We start from the raw sequence: 20,404 nt of genomic DNA on the forward strand, positions 1-20,404 counted from the left end.
TTTTCCTTTCCCTCCCAAACACAATCTTTATTATATCACATCTAAATTATTATTTTAATTTAATATACACAAGAAAACCTTACAAATATAAGCAGGCTCAAAAGACTAGTCACAGGTACCTCAAAGATATCAGCCCAAAGACACCAAGTAAAATTATTTATAATACATCAGTCATTCTATGTTTCTCATAAACCTTGAAAACCAAAACAGGTCGTAGTTTCTCATTTTTAATACGCTTTCCTCTGTTGAATTATGTAAAACTTCCAAAGATATGAACATCTCTATATACAAAGAAGTGGTGTGGCAGTAGGTGTGACCTTACACACTTTTCACTGAAAACAAATTACGAACAATTTGCTCTGAACCTATTCTTCAATTCTGGAAGGAAGGGAATCTGAAAGATAAAGAAACCTAACTTCCATGACCAAACTATTTTTCATTTGAAAAAAGCATAAAAATCTGAGTTGAGCTAAGCTGCTTGGAAAGTAGAAGGAATAACTCTGCTGTCCCTAAGCTTTGTTAGTTAGGAAGCAGGTAGGAATTGCCAACCCCAGGAAGAAGTCTAATGTAGTGTCCCATACACCGTCCAGTTAGAGCAGCTCCTCAACGAGATTTAAACTGGTCCATCTCCCTAGAAGACAGAAAAATTAATTATGAAATTATTCTTTTTTTGTGTTTTTGGTTTTTTTGTTTGTTTTTTTTTTTTTTGCTTTCTTCTCTCCCCTTCCCCATCCCCATCACCCCCCTTCTTGATTACTCCTGCCTCATATTGGTTACCGGTTGAACATTTTCAATACCTTTTTGACTATTTCAGAGCTTTCATCTGTCATTTACCTGTGTTTAGCTTACAGGAGTTGAGGCTTCATTTTATTTTGCATAATTTATTATTATTTGTTTAAAGATTTTTGTGTATTTATTTGAGAGAGAGGAAGAGAGAGCAACCACAAGCAGGGGAGAGGGAGAAGCAGGTTCCCCACTGAGCAAGGAGCCCGATGTACGACTCCATCCCAGGAACCCTGAGATCATGACCTCAGCTGAAGGCAGATGCTGAAGCCACTGAGCCACCCAGGTGCCCCATATCATTTATTATAAAAAAAAAAAAACAACTATTTGATAAGAAGCACAGAGAGCTCAAGTGGTGTATGCAAAGTCACTGACTGGTAAGTAGAGGAGTCAGGATCTGAGCCCAGGGAGGCTGAACCCGGACACTGTGCTCCTTTCCTTAAAGCTGCACCAATGTTTATATCTTAGCAAATAACAATCAGTACAATGTGCTGAGCCTTCTAATTGTTGATATGCATACATATTTATCACCCATGTTAGACCCTCAGCAACCTTAGGAAATAGGTTTAATAACCACATTTTGCAGACAAAGAAACAGTTGCGTGCAACTGACTTTGCCAAGACTGCGCAGCTGGCATTCAACCCAGGTCTCATAGTTTGTATTTAAGGCACGTTTCCATCTATTACCTCATGTAAGGACTGTGCCAGGCTCAGGAATCTCTCAATAAATACTTTCTGCTTGAATGCAATGGATCTGCACACTCTGTAAAAGGTCTGCAAGAGGCAGACGTGGTAACTACGACTGGAGAAGTGAGGAAGCTTGCTGGGGCCACTCAGCTAGGAGGCTGTGGAACTGGGCTGCGAGCCCGAGTCCCCCCACCGGGTCCCCCCACCCCCACTGGGGCGGGGGGATGCTGACCAGCTGTATGAGGGGCAAGCTGCCAGCAAGAAAGGAATTCTCAGCAGACCGATTGTTAAAAAAATGCAGCTCTCGTGTGCACTGAAGTATCTGGTAGTGAAGCTTCCTGATTGTGTCTGCACATTACCTTCCAGTGATTCAGAAAGAGGGAGCGAGCAAATATGAACAGTTTGTGGATCTAGGTGAAAATATATAGGTGTTCCTTGTACCGTTCCTTTAATTTTATGTAGATTTGAAGTTTCCTAAATAAAAAGTTGGAGAAGGAAGAAAGAAAGGGAAGGAGGGAGGAAGAAGAAAAGGAAGGAAGGAAGGAAGGACGGACTCAGGAAGTATATTCACCCTCTGATTCTCTAGTTTGCATGTGTGTATTGAAGACTGTGGAGTCCTAACTTTTGACTATCAAATGATTTATTTATTAAAATTGCTGAAATACAGTATCTGTATAGATGACACTCACTGAAAAGAGTCTACGTACTGGCATCTATGGGTATGTTTTAAAATTTATAGATAATCCTTCTAGTCAAAGGGCAGCTATATTTCTACTATATCCTGCAATGAAAATTTGTTTCCTAATCAAATATATGATTCTCTTCTGCATAAGCAGAAAAAGAAATAATGGAAGTGTTTGAAATGAGCTGATTTAGCAAGCATGAATTCATTTTGGACGAATTACAAGATTTAGATGCTCAATATTCTTAACCGCTATCATAAAAATAATTTTGATGGATTGCTGACCCGTGGTTTTCTCTTCTTCTCATTTGTGTTTAAGGACCAAAACATTAAAACACAACACGATAGAACTGAAAACTTATAGCATAAGGTGGCTTGGTTAAGTGTCCGACTCTTGGTTTTTAGCTCAGGGCATGACCTCAGGGTCATGAGATGGAGCCCCAAGCCAGGCTTCCGTGCTCAGGTGGGAGTCTGCTTGAGGTTCTCTCTCCCTCTGCACCCCTACCCCCCTCACTCTCTTTCTAAAATAAATAAATACATCTTTGGGGGGAAAATTTATAGAACAAAAAATCCAATAGTCAATAAAACTTATTTGTAATAGATGCATTTTATAATTGATTTGGGGGACCTTTTTGTTTATATTTTGTATATTTTAAAATTCATGATTTTTAAACTTTTTTGAATAATATAAGCTAGAAGGAAAGAAAAAAGTCAAAGTCTCCTTACTGATCATTTAGCATTTGAGTTGGATTTCCTTTAGGTCTTTTTTTTTTAATTCATAGTATTTGTTTTTTCTTATATACATTCTTATTTATTCTGTCTACTTCTTTTGTATCTTGCCTTTTTGATTTTTATCTTTTTATAAGATTTTATTTTTAAGTAATTTCTATACCCGAAGTGGGTCTTGAACCTACAACCCAGAGATCAAGCATCACATGTTCTTCCAAATGAGCCACGCAGGCACCCCTATGACTTACCTTGCTCTTTTTAAGTAACACTATCTCATAAGCATTTTCAGTATTATTACAGTTTTAAACATTTTTTTAAAAGATTTTATTTACTTGTTTGAGAGAGAGAGACAGAGAGACAGAGAGCACAAGCAGGGAGAGCAGCAGAGGGAGAGGGAGAAGCAGGCTCGACCCCAGGACCCTGGATCATGATTTTAGCCAAAGGCAGATGATTAACTGACCAGGTTACACCCAGGTGTTCTCAGTTTTAAAAATAATTTTAAGGTAAGAAGAATAAAAATAATAACAAAGTAACCATGAATGGATATAGAAGAAACTAGGTAGAGACCGGGGCAGCTGGGTGGATAGCTGTCCTGGGCAGGACACAGGCTTCCCATTGAACTCTCCTGTATATTTCTCACATAGTTTTTGACCTGTCTACATATAATGCTTGTTAGAAATTCAGAGAAAAAGGGATCCCTGGGTGGCTCAGCGGTTGAGTGCCTGCCTTTGGCCCAGGGCATGATCCTGGAGTCCTGGGATCGAGTCCTGCATTGGGCTCCCTGCGTGGGGCCTGCTTCTGTCTCTGCCTCTTTCTCTGTGTTTCTATGAATAAATAAACAAAATGCTTTAAAAAAATCAGAGAAAAGGATTAGAATCATTTAAAATTGGGACATGATGTCATATTAAGTAGATAGACCACAATTCATATTTATTTGCATAGTTCTTCCTTATGGAATTCTCAAGTTCTGTTTAATTTTTTCCTCATACAACAGTTTGTGTTTTTAACTATTTCCATGTGTGTTTGAACAATTGCCCAATCTGGTCTGGTCACTAGTTGAAATAATCATCCTGTCTTAGTGTCCATAGGTATATTTTTGTTTTTTTGTACTACTGATAATTTACAATCATGTTTGGAGACTAAATCCTCAGTAATTTCCTTTTATGCCCTCCTCTTCCCCCCATTTAAGAACCATTTCTCTCTTCTGTATCAGAGATCTCGTCAAAATATAGGCTTTGCATTGGTATGTTCCATTCTTTTCCAGGGAGAAGGCCATGCTCTGACATATGTTCCACATATTTCTTGGCAACTATTTATTTATTTACTTATGAATTTATTTGTTTATTTGAGAGAAAAAGAGAGCAGAGAGAGAGAGAGAGAGAGAGCACAGGAGTGGGGGGAGGGCAGAGGCAGAAGGAGAGGGAGAAGCAGACTCCCCACTGAGCAGGGAGCCCACAGGGCTTGGTCCCAGGACCCTGAGGCAGGTGCTTAACTTACTGAGCAGGTGCTTAACTGCCTGAGGCAGGTGCTTAACTGCCTGAGGCAGGTGCTTAACTTACTGAGCCACCCAGGCACCCAATTCTTGGCAACTTTAACCCACTGTCTAGATCTATTAGGGAATAATGAGAACATTTGGGGCGGGACCATGACGTGTTATTGTGGTCAATCCGTGCATATGACAAATGCCCAATTCCTGGGGATCTTCATATAAATAGTAACAAACATTATTGTAAACTCCTACAAGTATTTGGAGCCCTCTGCTTCCAGGACTGTGGTCCTATGGGTGTCAGACTGAAAAGTCTGTCAACCTCACCTCACCCTGTGCACCTCATGTACGTCAACGTGCACGGACAGCAGAACCAGGTTCTTGGCCACACGATGTCACGGTTCCCCTGAGCCCATGGAGAGGGCTCCCTGGCCTCTCCGGCTGGGTTTCTGCAGCTGCCACCCTGTCCACCCTCTGCAGCGGCGCTGGTGGCCTGCCCTAGCCTCCTGCACGGTGAGAAGAAGGCACCAGGACCTCAACTTACCCCACAGCAGCCGCAGCATTGACAGTCTCCACACAGGGTCCCCAGGAGGCCATTGACCACCTGGATGACACAGAGAAGCATCTGGATCGCTCCTACGACCAGCAGGATGGAGAAGAGGGTCAGATTCCAGGGCACCACATCCTCAGGCTTGAGGCACTTGCTCCATAAGGCCTCATCATTGAGGTAATCCCTGGGGCGGGGGGGGGGGCATGGAGGAAGAAGGAGACATTGGTAAACTGTGTGCAGTACCCCGGGCTAGAGAGACACCACCATCATTTTTCTTTTGCCATACTGTCCCTCCCAAATATAAGCTCCACAGGAAAAATATCCCATAATAACAATTTTAAAAACAACACCTAACTTTTTTATTAAGTCTATACTATGTACCAGCCAGACCCTGTTCTCGACACTGTACACGTACCCACTTTCTTTTTTTTCTTTCTCAGAGTGACCTTATGGTTCGTTTCTTCCATATCACAAATAAGGACATAGGGGCACAGAGAGGTTAAGCAACTTGCCCCTAGGCCACATAGCTACTAAGTGACAGAGTGATTTTTTATTTTTTACTTTTGACGAGTGATTTTTGTGAGCTGGCCAAAAGGATAGGTAAATCCAGTATCTATCATGGGGCCAGGAAAAGGAAGGCACCCCAGGAATAGACTCTCACCAGTGTTCCCGGCCATTATCGTCCCCACTGGGAGGGACCACTTGGACTTTTAACAAACTTTCAAGTCTAGTGGCCATCTGAAGCCATGTAAAGTATAATCATGTCCCATGGCTAAAGAGAAGAGCTTAGTTGTTTAAGGCCTAATTCTAGCCAAATTGTGAATCTGTTAACAGACAGAAGGATTTAATGGCTTCCTTCAAAATCCTTTATCCCTTCCTTTAAAAAGGAAAAAATAATCTGCTGCCTAAATACACAGTTTGTAAAACTTTGAAAGAGGAGAAACCGCACTATATTCATAAGATATATACATCAGGGGTTCACTACAATATAAAAGGCGTTGCGTCTTGAAGGAGAACTGTGAAGTATATTAAGACACAAACAAGGGTAAAGTAGGTCAATGTGGATTATTATAATTTCTTCTCACATTCTTAGAGCTACAAATTGGTGTCTCCCTCTTCCTTTATGTACCCTCTATCGTTTTCGGGGGCTCAGTGGGAAACTCCACCTGGCTACTAAAATAACATCTACCTTATTGTTTCCAGATCTTTTTGATGACTCCCGTTTCTGACAAATTCTCCAGTGCATCAGTACTCGTTTTTAAATACGCTCTGTATTAAGATTTTCAAAAGTCTTTGGAATGATGGAAGATACCCTGGAGTTTAGTGGAACAGAAGGAACAAAGGAAAGAAGGAGCATGTTGCTCTTGATTTAAAAAGAAAACATTGCATTGTTTGTAGCATTGATTCACTTTTCCGTAATCGCACAGTTTCAATAGCTGCTCATCAGCCGTGTGACTTGCGTGCTTATCTGTAAAGTGGGAATGACATCAAATCGTAGGGTTGCTGTGACAGTTACATGAATTAATACTGGTTCAGTGCTTGGAGCAGTGTGTAGCATGTAGTAAGTGCTCAATAAACACTAGCACTTTTATTATTGTGCTTGACCTGAGCAGTGTGGTCTAAAGGAAAGAGCCTGGTATTGCGGATTCAGTTGGGCCTGGCTTTGAGTGCAAGCATTCCTCTCACTAGCTGTGCATTCCTCCTACAAGTCTTAGCATCAGCTCATCATTTATAAAATGGGCTGAGAACAACCTCACAATTGTGAAGCCTCGTGAAGGTAACACACCTTCTGTATTGGATGCAACTTCCCTTTTTTTTTTTAATTACTCGATTATTTTTGAAAACTCATCTCTCTGGTCTGCATTTTTCTACGCGGTCCTTGCTGTCTTTGCAACTTTTAAACTTGATCATAGAACGTCACAAAGGCACAATATTTTCCGGGCACGTTTTATAAAAGAAAAGATTCTGAGATGAAGTCATTGGCCAGCCCGGGTCCTTTCGCTCGGCGACAGTCTCTGCAGAGATGGGACGACAGCGGCCCCTGGTGGCGAGGTTGGAAAAGCGCTCTCGGGACTCTTGGAAGCCAGGGTGCCTTGGAGTTTGGGTACCTTGGAGACATCCTCTCAGTCCCACTCCTGCTGCTGCTTCACCGCTCACGAACCACCACGAATACCCATTCCAGACCCTTCTACTCTCCTCCCAGACTCAGGCCCGAGACTCTGGGATGCTGGCAATGATTGCTGTGTGCGACTCTCCAACCCCAGGGGAGGGGGGACCCTAATGTTTCACCGCCCCAAGAGCTAATCCTGCTTCCACCTTCTGTGAAGCAAGGAGAGTGGAGGCAAGTTTAAAGCCACCCAACTGGAGTTTGCAAGCATCTCGATATTGGGAAAGACATTTCCACCTGACCTGCTGCCATCCTATCCACACCTGGATGGAAAGCCATGGATCTCCTGAAACTCCCTTGCAAGCAACCAAGGCAGCCGAGGCAAGGAAAGGGGGGGCCTCAATGCTCTGCCTGGCTCACTCAGGGGCCGTGTCCTCCAGAACAGACTCCCTGCTGTCCCCTCCCTGCTCTCAGCTGGCTTTGGTGGTCCTCCTGTGGCTCTCAGCACCCTCTGTTTCCTCTGGAGCAGAGCCCCTAGGACCCTGAGCTGTCATTGTCTGTCCATTTGCCTGTCTTCTTTTCACGACTGCACACACCAGCCCAGCCCAGCCTCCCAAGTCTGTCCCCAGTTCTAGCACTGGGCGTGTCAGTCACTACCAGCAGCTGTGGTGTCCTGGTCCCGGCTGTGCACTGGGCCCTGGCCTACCTGCTGCACATCCTCTTTCCCAATCCTGCAAGGAGAGGCTATCTTAGTGGAACGATGCTTGGCATGGAGTAGCCTCACGGAACAATCACGGAAAAAACGGACACACACACAGATTAAGAGCTTGAGGCTAGTAAATGGAAGTGCCTGGATTTAATCTTGGGTCTGCCTGACTCCACAGCCAATATTCTTAATCATTACACAAATCTCGTCTGTTTGAGCGATGATATCCCTTTGGTAGATTTGAAATATGGTTTATTGATGAGATGTGATTTACACAATATAGTTACAATTGCATGCCAGTTAAGGTTCACCCGTAGCACGGTAAAGAGAATGTTCTCTTTGAACCTTCACCGGGCTGGTTGAAAAAGAGCAATTAAAGCACAAAATCATAATAAAAGCGGAACATTTCCGAACGTTCTAATGCATAATGATGAATTCCGTTCACAGTAATGAGTTATAAAAATGAATCCTATGGCGGAATGGTTAGCAAACAGCATGTGGCAGTAGTTGTGCCAAGTGCTTTCTGTACCTCGGGTCTTTCATTCTTCCCTGGAGCTATGAGGCAGAGCTTGCTGTCACCCCCACTGGACAGAGGAAGAGCCCAGAGGTTAATGCATCGTCGAAGATCACACCACTGGGACGTAGCAGAGGTGTGACCGGACTCCGACTGGTCCCTAAGGCCCATCAGGCCAAGAGCAAAGCTTCTTAACCTCCCTGAGTGTTTCCTGCTTCGGGAAAGCTGGAAAGCGAGGGTGCAATCCCGTGTCACTCTGTCACTGTGGCTTTCAGCTCTAGGGAATGTGTTCAAGAGCAGCTGATGGTAATCCTTGAGGCCCAAGTGCAGATGGTCTACACTGAAGTCCAGAAGGAACACTGGTCATACCTGACTTCTGTGTTTCGGTGTGAGGGAGCTCGCAGGGCTGCGGCCCGACTCGGAAGGACTGTGCTTGACCCTGTCCCTGGTCCCCCCCGCCCTCCACTGCTAACCGTCCTTGGCCGGCCTCTGGCTCTCCCTCCTGTAGCGCCCCGTGCCCTGTGCAAGCTGCTTCCCTTTCAGCAGCTCAGGGTCAAGGTAGAGGTAGCCAATTGTTTCAGAAAGGAAGACCTTGGATGGGAGGAGGTCCCACATCAAAGGAAGCCAAGAGGGCGTATCCCGAAATATCCTAGTTTTCTTTTTCCTTCTAGAATGCTTCGTTAGTATGACTCTCATGGCAGAAAAAGTTAACTGTCTTTGCTCTTTTACTATGATTGCCAGCCAACATTTCCAAGGGACAGATGACAGGCTACATTCTATGGCATTGAGGAGTCCTGAATTTTGTGTCCCCAGGTGGACATCTCAGAGTCCACCTTAATGACCTTTGCCCTGTCTCCTCACACCTAATCCTGATGATTTCATCTCAGAGGGGCTCTGAAATCTGTGTCCTTTATTTTCGAGTCCCAGTTCCACTGCCTCGCAGCTGTTCATAATCTCATCTGGATCACTACTCCAACCTCCTACTTTTCTCTCTTGGTTCCTGAGCACTCGTTCATCCTCCACATCACTGCCATCACGATCATCCTAGAGATCCTAAGTGCTGGTGACATGTCCTGCTCGAGGTCCTCTACTGGTCCCTGAAATCCCAAAGTTCTGGCCTGCCTGTCAATCACACCCCCGCGTGGTGTCCCCTTCTCTTCCTCTTGGCCACATTTAACTTGCGCTTCTGGCTCATGGTGATGGAACATTCTCTGAGCATGCTGGCCCTTCCCATGGTTGTCTTAGGACCTGCTCTCCTCTCTGCCTAAAATGTGCCTTCCCCTCCCTCTCTGGAAGGCACACCTGTGCCTCCAAACCAGCCGTGTCAGCTCCTTAGAGAGGTTTCCCTTCTCCATTTCATCCCTTTCTGCCTTGTGAGGGTCTGGCCTGTGTTGTCACCCTAACCGGCCCTGTGCTCACTGGGGCAGGGGCATATCTATCCTCTGCTCCATGTCTGGCCCAGGCTTCAGCACAAAGTGGGGTACCAGCCAAGTGTTTGTTTGCTTTTAAAATTTCCCTTTTACTAATTACTAGCTATGGAGCCCTGGGCAAATTAACCTTTTTGAAGTTCATTTTTTCAACTCCAGGGGTAAGAATTTGTCTCAGATTTATTAGCGAGATTAAGTAAGAGAATGCATGCAAAACCACTTGGCCTCTAAACATTAAGAAGGGGAAGGAGGAGGGGGAAGAGAAGGAGGAGAAGAGGGGAAAGGGGGAAAGGAAGAATGGAAGAGAGAGAGAAGAGAAAGGAAGGAAAGAAAGAGAGAAGAAAGAAGAAAGAAAGAAGAAAGAAAGAAAGAAAGAAAAAAAAAGAAAGAAAGAAAGAAAGAAAAGAAAGAAAGAAAGAAAGAAAGAAAGAAAGAAAGAAAGAAAGAAAGAAGTAGCAGTGGCTTCCACTGCCGTTTGGTGACAAGGAAAGAGCGACAACTGTCCTGAGTCCTTTCACTGGAGCTCATACATGCCAGTGATTCATCGCTGCTCCTCACTGGTAACTGTGCACGTGCGTTAGGTCTGCAGCTATCACCACAACTGCTGCAATGCTCATGTTCTGGAATCCCCTGGATAAGAAGAGTCCATGGAGGCAGAGGCCCCTAAGCTATGCTAGATGGAATCTATAACCTATACAAAAAGTGGATAATGCAAATCAATATCACTTGTGTTCTAGAAAAGAGATGGTGACTTGGACTCAAAAAGATTGGATTTGGGGCGCCTGGATGGCTCAGTGGTTGAGCGTCTGCCTTCGGCTCAGGTCATGATCCCAGGGTCCTAGACTGAGTCCCACATCGGGCTCCCTGCACGGAGCCTGCTTCTCTCCCTGCCTGTGTCTCTGCCTCTCCCTCTCTGTCTCTCACGAATATATAAATTAAAAATATTAAAAAAAAAAAAAAAAGATTGGCTGTGAGCTTCAGTCCTCAAGAGACAGCATTTCTCTGCGAAAGCGGCCTGTCCCTTCTGGGCCTCAGCTATCCTCCTCTAAAGGAGAGGTGATCTCACAAGCTTTTTGTAGGGATCAAAGGAAACATGTGGGCGAAAGCCCTTTGTGAACCAAAAAACACCAAATGACAGAGGTTCAATTATTGTAAGAAATTCAAGATGAGCCCCTGCAGTCCGAGGGAAGGCTTGGAGCTGGTGTGGGCGACTAGGTCATAAAGGAATGTGATTTCTTGCCTCACAAGAGAGGACACAGGATGTAGGAGACAATGGAATGCTGAGGAAAGCCTGCCAGGTGGCAAAGAGGATGCTCCACCTAGAGCCCCTCCTCCTGAGAGCCCTTCCTGTGCCAGTCGGGGCACATGTCATGCCTTGTACAGACAGAGGGCTTGCACCTTCTGTGGGATTAAATTCCAAAGTCAGAGCACGAGGAAAAAAAAAAAAAAAAAAAACTACAACCAGGAATAGTCAAAGTCTCTCTTAAATATCCTACAAATCACCTGGAAAGTGTAGCATCCATGGTTTTGCAATGACCCTGACACAGCGAGATTTAATCATATTTTAGTTTGAAGCCACTACGCGGGTATTGTGGTTTGAATACCTCTCTCCTCTCGGGTAATTATCAGAGCCCAGCCACGAACAGAGGAGGGGGGAGAGTGCCGAAATGTTCCTGCTTGCCTGCAAAGTTGACTGTCTTCTGTTTTTATTCGTAGACCTCTCTAATCTGCTAGCAGGTGATGAACGGGTTCGTTGTTGGGAGAAGACAGGATAACATACATGAAAGCATCCATCGCTGAGTGACGTGCATGAAAACTCGCTTCATCAGAAGGACAGAGCACTTTGGAGGGTAGGTTCCTGTCCTTCCCCCACACTGGCATTTCCTGTACTGGCCCACAGAGCAGCTGTCACTCTCCTGACCTTGGGCATCCGTCCCATTCCATCCCAAGCAGGGAGCGGCCGTGCCAGGGGAGGGCGTTAGGCCTCACGCCATTGTGCTGTCTTGGGGTGGTACTGGAGGGCCAGGGTTGTGTTTCCTTTTCTCCCTCCTTTGTTTTGGACATAGACCTGTTCTAATTAATTTTAAGGTCATCATTCAAGGACCAATAAGCAGAAAAGCACGTTTAATCCTGCACTGATGCTGTTGACGGAAATAATAGGAGAAGAGGCCTTGAAGGGAGACAATCTGGAGTTTCATAAACATGGCCCTGGGAGGGAGAGCGTGAGCCACTGGGGAAGAACCTCCAGAAACGGGTCTGGTTTCTGATGTCTATGCTCATGTAGGCCAACCCCACGGCAGTTGGACATTTCCAACAGTCCTCTGCAAGAAAAGGGGGCTTTCCACAATATAATCAATACCTCTGGGACTCCCTGCATGTGATGAGGATAGGAGAGGCCTGTGCTCCTGTTTAACTCCAGGTGAGGGATGAGATCTTACCTGAAACCCTTGTGACCTGTATCATCGCAGAGCCAGCGCCCTCCACCTCCCCATCTAAAGTCTGCTCTTGAGTTTCTTTAGACTCTACAGATTTCTTTAGGCATGGACCCTTCCTTCACATGTAGGAAGGCCCTACAACTGCGTTTCATGACCCCCCTAGGCATGTCTGTCACCCTGCCAGGCAGGGATGGACAAAACAGAAATGGGCCCAGGCCTCCTGGAAGTCACAGGCTGGCGCAGCACTGCCTCACAGACTGTGACGGAAATGTCCTATATCTGTGAGTGTCAGTGCAGTTGCTACTAGACACACGTAGCTACTGGTACTCGAAATCTGGCTAACGTGATTGAAGAATTTTTAACTTTATTTCATTTAAATGAATTTAAGTTTGAACAGGTACATATGGCCACTGGCTACCGCACTGGACAGTGCAGTCTATGGGCAGAGGGAGGTGTAATGTAGAAAGACTAGAAGTCAAAGTCAGAAGACACGAGTTTGAGCCCCGCCTCTGTCCTCAACTAGCTGTGTGACTTTGAGCCAGCCGAACTTAGTAAGCCTGCCTTGGCAGGGAGTAACTACCTCTTGGGGTTGCTGTGGGGATTCAATTATAAATTTGTAGGGAAAAAAGTTCTTTATCAGCTTACAAAGTTCTATGAAAATATGAAATGTTATTTCAATGAGTTCTATCAACATTAACTCTCATGAAGAATCTACAATATCTCCAACGTCATTTTCCATAAATTTGTGCCTTAAAAGATTGTTTAGTCATAGAGCATTTGGGGTATTAGTGAAAACCTTTGAGCCCTGTTAGTGAGTAGTCATTCTCATTTTCTATTAAAAGATTTTCCATGGAAGCCACCACTTTCTGTTTCCTAATATTATTAGTTGCCTCATGTTGTGGCTCATAAATGTTTGGGTGTCAGTAATGACACTGCAAATCTCCTTCTCTCAGGCCAGCTGAGGCACCCTGTCTTGTTATTTCCCCTGGTGTCTGTCAAGAGAGCACTTAGAGGTGAGCTCTTGGGCAACTTCACACCACCCACGTGTCCAGCTCTTCTCCCTCGGAGGAGCAACGTGCCTGAGACTCGTCAAACGACAAGGTGACAGGACCTGGGCAGGCTGCCCTGGTGGGGACACATGGGCATTGCAGGGTGTACCTTACCCGTCATGGAAGGGGTAGCCCCACGTGCTATTGTCCATGAGACACTTAGGACCCCTGTTGATTGAGATGGCCGAGATGACAAATGAGTATCCAGCACCCAAGAATCCAATCACAGCAAATATTGTGGAGGTGAACATCTGAAAGAGAAGGAGACAGGCATGTTCCTAAGGTGTTCTCGAAGTTACCCCCTGCACCCCTGACCAGCTGTTGTCGGGCGTGGGGCCTCCAGGGAAGTTACGGGGTAAGAGCCAATCTTCTCAAGTAGGTGGGGACTGTGGGCTCTCCCAGGATGAACTTTGGTATCTTGTGACCCCTTCTTCTCCCCCGTCCCCATAGCTTTTCGTACCTATTCACTGATGACTGAAGTGCGAGTTGTCGGTTGATCCCTCTGAGTCATGGTTTTTCACCTTGTGAAGAATAGAATCTCTTCCTAATTTCCCCTCTTCTCAGAGCTAATATGAAAGGCCAAGCTATTACTGCATCAAAGGATCTTAGAATTGGAAGTGATCTTAAAAATTTTCTGGTCTAGTCACCTCATTTAAACTAAGCCATGGGCGGGGGCAGGGGTGGGGGTGGGGATTCTATTTGGCCAGCAGGCTCTGCTCATGAGAAAGAACAGAGGTCCCAGAAATCTTCTCCTGGCTCCAGTTCCATGTCTCAAGGTCAGAAAGATGAAGCCCAACTTCTCTTCCACGTGGCAGCAGCCTTTAAAATAGCTGAAGATCTTTTATATTCACATAAACATATTTTATATGTTACATCTCTCCACCTTTTCTACCCTCTGAAAGTTTTCTCTTCTTGGGGTTAAACAAACCCCTAAATTCAAGTTCTTTTAAATGTTTTCATATGACAGGGATTAACTAGTAGAAGACATAGATGGCACTAGCATCTTTCTTTTTGTGATTATAAAAGTAAAAGAATTATAGAATGCGAAAGGCAGGAAAAATCCTAAAGCCCATCCAGGCTAACCACCTCCTACGGATGAAAACAATCAGGCCCAGAAATGCAATGTCCATTCTCTACAGGCGTTAGAGGATAGCATGGCAACGTTAAGGCTTTTGGAAACAGAGGTGGGAAATGATCACCAGTATTACTTTGGTCACATGAAGGTGTAGTGCAAAGCATATGAGTTTCAAAGTCGGGAGGCCCAGGATCCAATCACAGCTTTGCAGCTTTTCTCTGTGTGATGACTCTGCATAAGGGTCGGGTGCTCAGAATCGATACGATGGACGTGATAAAGCCTGCCTAAAAGGTCTGTTGTGAAAATCAGATGAGGTAACCTAAGTTAAATGTCACTTACTTCCCCTCTTCCTCTTCTGTGTATTGCTAACAATCTTACCGCAGAATATATTTGGGCAGGGGGTGAGGCAGGGGTGGGTTTGAGGGTGGAGAGGATCCGAGAGTGCCTGGATAATTGGAATCTGTGGGGTTCCATTTTAGCTTGTATTTGTTTCCATGTTATGTATTTATATATTCTTGTCACAACTTTGCAAGCTCAGTCTTGAGCCTTGTTTGACTTCCTATGTCACACTGACCGTCCTCTCCTTCATCATCTCTTACCCTCAACACTCTGGACTGTATAAACTTCTGTCTCAGTGCAGTGCTCGGAACACAGCCATGTATTGCTTTTTATGTCTATCTTCCCCAACCAGGGCATAAGCTCCTTGCAGTCATGGACAATGAGTTATTTGAAGATAGTTAGGACATTGTTCTATCCCTATTACCATCTGCCTAGTTTTTCTTCTTCCAACTTCTTCAGAGGCACTGGGTAACTACTTGTTGGATGTTTTCAAAGGCAATGGTTTCACATTACTCATTATTTAAATTTTTCCCCTCAATTTTTGTGTCTAGTTCCATTCTCACCATTAGGAACATTTGTGAATTCAATCTAGGTCAGAAAGAAATGAAAACATTGGTCAATTCATCATGTTAGAACAGGCAATATCTTTTCCAAAGAATGTCTAGTCTGGACGCCTGGGTGGCTCAGCGGTTGAGCGTTTGCCTTCAGTTCAGGGCATGATCCCGGGGTCCTGGGATCGAGTCCCACATCGGGTCTCCTTGCGTGGAGCCTGATTCTCCCTCTGACTGTGTCTCTGCCTCTCTTTCTCTCTGTCTGTCATGAATAAATAAATAATATCTTTTAAAAAAGGGGTATCTAGTTGAATAATTTTGGAGATTGCTGGGTTATATCAAGTTAAATAGGTTTCGCTCCTGTTTTACTTCTAAAAAGTCTTTGTGACATGCTAAAGTCTGTGAGCCTTCAAGAAGGGTATTCTGGAATATGCACAAAATTATTAGCTCTCATATCATCCTTGAAAAGTAAGGGAATTGCCTTGGAGTTGATTCCTTATTTTATCTAACAGGCAATAGGGCACTTCCTCAAACACTTTATTTTGAACAACTGAGTCCTGTAGAAACAACCCAACTAATGTTAGCCGACAGACTTGTTGAAACAAAGTTTTCTGAACACAGATATATTAATTATTCTAGGAAGGTTGACCTCATAATTTCTAGCTCTGAATGTTATAGTTAACAAATCCTTGAAAGGGCATTCTGAATGAGCATACCTAGTGTTTACAATTGTGAGGATCATTATAACTGCAAGAGATGTGTTCAAATATTGCCTTTGTCTTTTGTGAATTGATATTTGTGACTGAGTGAAATTTCCACTGACAGCATCATACATGCATACAAAAACGTTGCATCCAGACTCAATGGAAGAGAAGAGAAGATGTACTATGGAAAAGAATTATCTTTCTTAAATCCCCCTCAAGCTGGCTGTCGTTCCAAAGAATGCAGAGGTAAATGTCAGAGCCCGGGCTTCTGACCTCAGAAAATGCTTATTGAGATTAAATATTTTCATCTAGAAAACTTCTGATGGCTCAAAATGTGTCTTTAGTTGTAGCAGAGACATTGATGTCAAAAAAGCACGAATATATTTAAAAATAAATGAGTAAGGGAAAAGTCTTACTTCAAAATCAGTGTATCAAAATTTTATAGAATGTGATTAAAATATGTATTTCATTCAAAGTTTGTATATTAATGTCAGTCGAAGAGGTTTTTTTTTTTGAAACTTCTTTATGGGAAAATAAATAGTTTTATTCAGTTTTGCTTATATTTGGGTATATATGGTGACTTGCAGAGTTTTCCAATCTCATTGGAATATATAACTTTTCCATGAGTTCTTGCAAGAACACACCTTGAGAAATGCTGCTCTAATTCTTAGAGACAGTTTGTCTGCCTGGCTCTTGTCTCTGAGCTACCTCCATGCTCCAATCAAACTGCTGTTCGGTTAGACACAGCTGATACAACTCTACGATGGCCAGAATGTTCCAGTCCAGCAACTGAAAGCTTACACTCAGGGCAGTTTCTTCTAACGTTACCTCTTGTCCTTTCAGAGTGAGACTCTGAATGGTCTGGAAACACTTGTTAACATGAAGTCCTTTGCAATATTGAGTTGTCTCAATGTAAAAATGGATTCTATAACATCTTAAAACTGGGTTAAAAGTCTTCAAAAGTCAGAATTTCCACTATATCAGTATTTAAATATTCTTATAATTAATTTTAATAAATAAGCTCTCAAAAATCATCTGATGTAATTATCTCACTTTTTAGCTAATAAAAATATCTCCCTTCAATGAGAACCCTAGATGCCTTATCTCATTTTATCCTCTCAACAAACCGGTGAGGTGAGTATTATTATTTACAATTTCTAGACAGAAAGCAGACTACTAGTAATTAAGATAATTGCTCTAAATTAAATAGTACAGAGGTAAAATTGGGATCAATCCATGGTCACTTGCTCCCAAACCCCATGCTCTGAACTTGTAGCTTTCTCAAGTCACACATCTAGAAAGTGGCTGAGCTAGATTAAGAACGGGGATCTCCTCCCTCCCAGCCCAGTATCCTGTACCCTTTACACTCTCTCTTTCTCCCTTCCCCTCACCCCCATCCCACCCCCACATACCCAGAATACACTGCTACTAGCACAAGAAACTCTGTCATTTGCAAGTTTCCCTGTGCATGGCATTGGTTCTCTCACAGAAATAAAACTATATATATATATATATATATATATATATATATATATATATATATATATATATATAAATGGCTTTTTGTTTACTTGACATTCTGATTTTGAGTCCCAGTTATTAGTCAGGAATCATTACCCTAGGGGTGCCTGGGTAGCTCAGTCAGTTAATCGTATGCCTTCCTCTCAGGTCACCATCCAGTGGTCCCCAGAGTTGGGCTCCCTGCTCAGTGGAGAGTCTGCTTCTCCTTTTCCCTCTGCCCCTCCCTGTGCTCCTTCTCTCTCTCTCTTAAATAAATAAAGTCTTAAAACTTAAAAAAGGAATCATTACACTACTAAGAATACAAGAGTATCTAAAATTGCTGTAATGAAAAAGAAGATACATTTCCAGGAAAGCAGTTTGGAAGGCTGAAGAGACCCATGTTCTCACTCTCAGCGTCACTGAGGCCCCACCTCTCTGGCCTCAGCTTCCAGTAAATAGACGAAAGAAGGCAGTTCTAGAAGGTCCTCTCAGCTAAAACAACCCAGGATTTCAACATCTGCTGACCAGTAGTAAGAGGAGAAATCTGACTCATGCTATTCCTGCAGTGTAAGCTGAATAAAGGATTTTAGATATTACTCCTGGAATATTTTCACAGGCAGATATTTAAAGATACAGAAAGTGAGTACAAATGCACACATTCTTCGTGTTAGGCAAGTCTGAGTAAACGAAAATCCAAGTTAACATAAGGTATCAATGAGATAATATTCACTTTAGGAGGAGTCCCCATCGTAAGGACCTCCAGACCAGAACAGTCCAACGGAGTGTGTGTGTTTTTTTTCCCCAATGGAGTTTTAAGGAGAGCCATATATGTAATTTAACACTTTCTAGTAACTACCATTTAAAAAGTTAAAACAAATCAAACAAAACCCCCCCAAAAAAACAGGAACAGTGAGATTAATTTTAATATATTTTCTTTAACTCAACATATTCAAAAATTATTATATCAATATATAATCAATATAAAGATTACTAATGAGATGTCTTACATTTTTGTATTAATTCTTTGAAATCTGGTGTATATTCTATACTCATGATACACCTTAATTTAGGTTAGCCACATTTCACTGCTCAGTAGCCACATGTGAACTGTGGCTATACTATACTGGACAGCACAGTCTAGACTATTTGAAAAACTGATTTTTGGTAGTAAAAGTTTAAAAAAATGCATGGATATAGTCTGCATTGAATTTATGATTATGGTTACTCTCAAGGAGGAGGGAATTACAGAAGAGAGGAACACAGTGACTCAATTGAATCAAGAATGTTTTATTTCTTTATAAAACTATCTGAAGGAAACACGGCATCAGGTTACAATTCAGAAAGCTTACAGGTAGGGTGTTCTGATTGGTTTTCAGTTTTGAAATGTTAGAATAAATAAAATAAACAACCCACACTGATTTTCCATAACTTTTCCAGAACGGATGAACCACATGAAGCAAGGTATACTTTATATCACTTTGCTTTAAGTAATTTCACATTCAGAAGTCTTAAAAAATTATCAAATTCACTACTCAGAGATATCACCAGTCTTAAAACACTACGGAATAACTTTATCATGGGTTTCATGATAAAAAGATGTTTCAGGTTAAAAGTAAAGTTATTGAGCCTCTGAAACTAATGATATACTATATGTTAATTGAAAAAAAGGGGTAAAGTTATTGAGATTAAGTTGAATATTTGAGGGTAGACACTCTAAATCGGTGTTATTTAAAGTGAACAGGCAAAAGGCCTGGAAAATTTCTGGAAGGAGACACAAAATTGGGAACAGAGGTAACCTCTGGAGAGGAGTTGCCAGACTTTACAGCCAGAAAAGTGAGGCTTCCTTTGTCATTCCAATGGTGATGTTCCCCAGTCTAGATGAATAAACAGTAAAGAGTAACCACTGTGTCGTGGTTAAGGGCGCAGGTTATAAGCAGATTGATCTGGGTCTGAGTCTTGGTTCCTTCCTCAAGACCTTGGCAAGTTAACCTTTCTAAGACCTCTGTTTCCTCTTCTGTAAAACAAGCCTCCAAAATAAGTACCTGCTCCGGGAGATCATAGCAGCCTAATCAATAGTAAAAAGGGAATAAAAAATACGCATCTCTACAAGATCAGATAACCCCTGGGGGGGGGGGTAGGCACCCATTAGATAATGCTTAGTACTTCACTGATAGGCTATTCAGAAATCTCTTTTGCCGCCTTCTAAGTTTTGGATGATCTCCCCTGACATGAATAAGTACTTGATAAATGTCATTATTATATTGTAATATTTTTATTATCATGTCCTCACACACTCTTGCTTTCCACAAATACTGAGAACATAATGCTGGGCAGAAAAACAACAGGCCGACACACATTCTGTTCACATGGCTAAAGAAATGTGTTTATGTATGTGCTGTACATGGGGCGCCTGGGTGGCTCAGTCTGTTAAGCGTCTGCCTTCGGTTTGGGTCATGATCTCGGGCTCCTGGGATCAAGCCCCACATCGGGTTCCCTGCTCAGTGCGGGGAGTCTGCTTCTCCCTCTCCCTCTGCTGCTCCCCTGCTTGTGTCTGCATGTGTGCTCTCTTTCTCTCTCAAATGAATAAGTAAAATCTTTAAAAAAAAAAAAAAAAGAAATTTACATACTGTAAATACTTCCCTGGAAAAAGAAGATAAAAATGCCTTCTAATTAGATGCCCTCGAATCTGCCATTTGTCAGCTTTAAAACCTTCCTCTCTGTCAGGTTCTGGAGGCAGAGGACGTGAGATCAGACCCCTGCTCGGCCACTGCCATGTCACGGTCTTGGTCAGCTGTGTACCTAAGTTGGCTGCACCAGATGGTGGAGGTACTGGGGCCTGGGAAGGGAAGAAATGGGGGTGGTTTGGGGACACAGCTTTTAGAGGCTTGGAGTAGTGCAACATGTTGGGCAAACATGTTCTGATGGGCATGAAGGCTCCTCCTTAACAATTATCCTGGGAGACATAGAGATTACCTGAAGCATTTTTTCCCTTAAGATGTGAACCTTCTGGATTTTCTGCCTTGGCCAGGCTTGGGAAGGGGAGAGGACTGGCGGGGTGGGTTGTGGCCATAAGAAACTTA

At 43.2% G+C, this 20,404-nt stretch overlaps 1 protein-coding gene and 1 long non-coding RNA gene across 3 annotated transcripts in view; one reads left to right on the top strand and one right to left on the bottom strand.

Annotated features, from left to right (window-relative positions):
- TM4SF4 (transmembrane 4 L six family member 4) overlaps window positions 1-20,404 on the bottom strand; it is a 25,192-nt gene continuing 4,788 nt past the window's right edge. The window contains exons 3-5 of the mRNA XM_072792316.1: window positions 13,270-13,406; window positions 4,912-5,101; window positions 1-631 (exon numbers count right to left, since the gene is read on the bottom strand). Of these exons, the coding sequence (XP_072648417.1) occupies window positions 614-631; window positions 4,912-5,101; window positions 13,270-13,406 (345 nt within the window). The 3' untranslated portion in view covers window positions 1-613. The remainder of the gene's footprint in view (window positions 632-4,911; window positions 5,102-13,269; window positions 13,407-20,404) is intronic.
- The window catches only part of LOC140613857 (uncharacterized), a 23,891-nt gene continuing 13,921 nt past the window's right edge, over window positions 10,435-20,404 (top strand). The window contains exons 1-3 of one of the 2 annotated variants that reach the window (XR_012014744.1): window positions 10,435-11,289; window positions 11,388-11,521; window positions 20,049-20,150. This is a non-coding gene — a long non-coding RNA (uncharacterized lncRNA). The remainder of the gene's footprint in view (window positions 11,290-11,387; window positions 11,522-20,048; window positions 20,151-20,404) is intronic. The other variant, XR_012014743.1, reaches the window with a different exon arrangement.

Source organism: Canis lupus, chromosome 22 (genome assembly GCF_048164855.1).
Source record: "Canis lupus baileyi chromosome 22, mCanLup2.hap1, whole genome shotgun sequence".
Taxonomy (NCBI): Eukaryota; Metazoa; Chordata; class Mammalia; order Carnivora; family Canidae; genus Canis; species Canis lupus.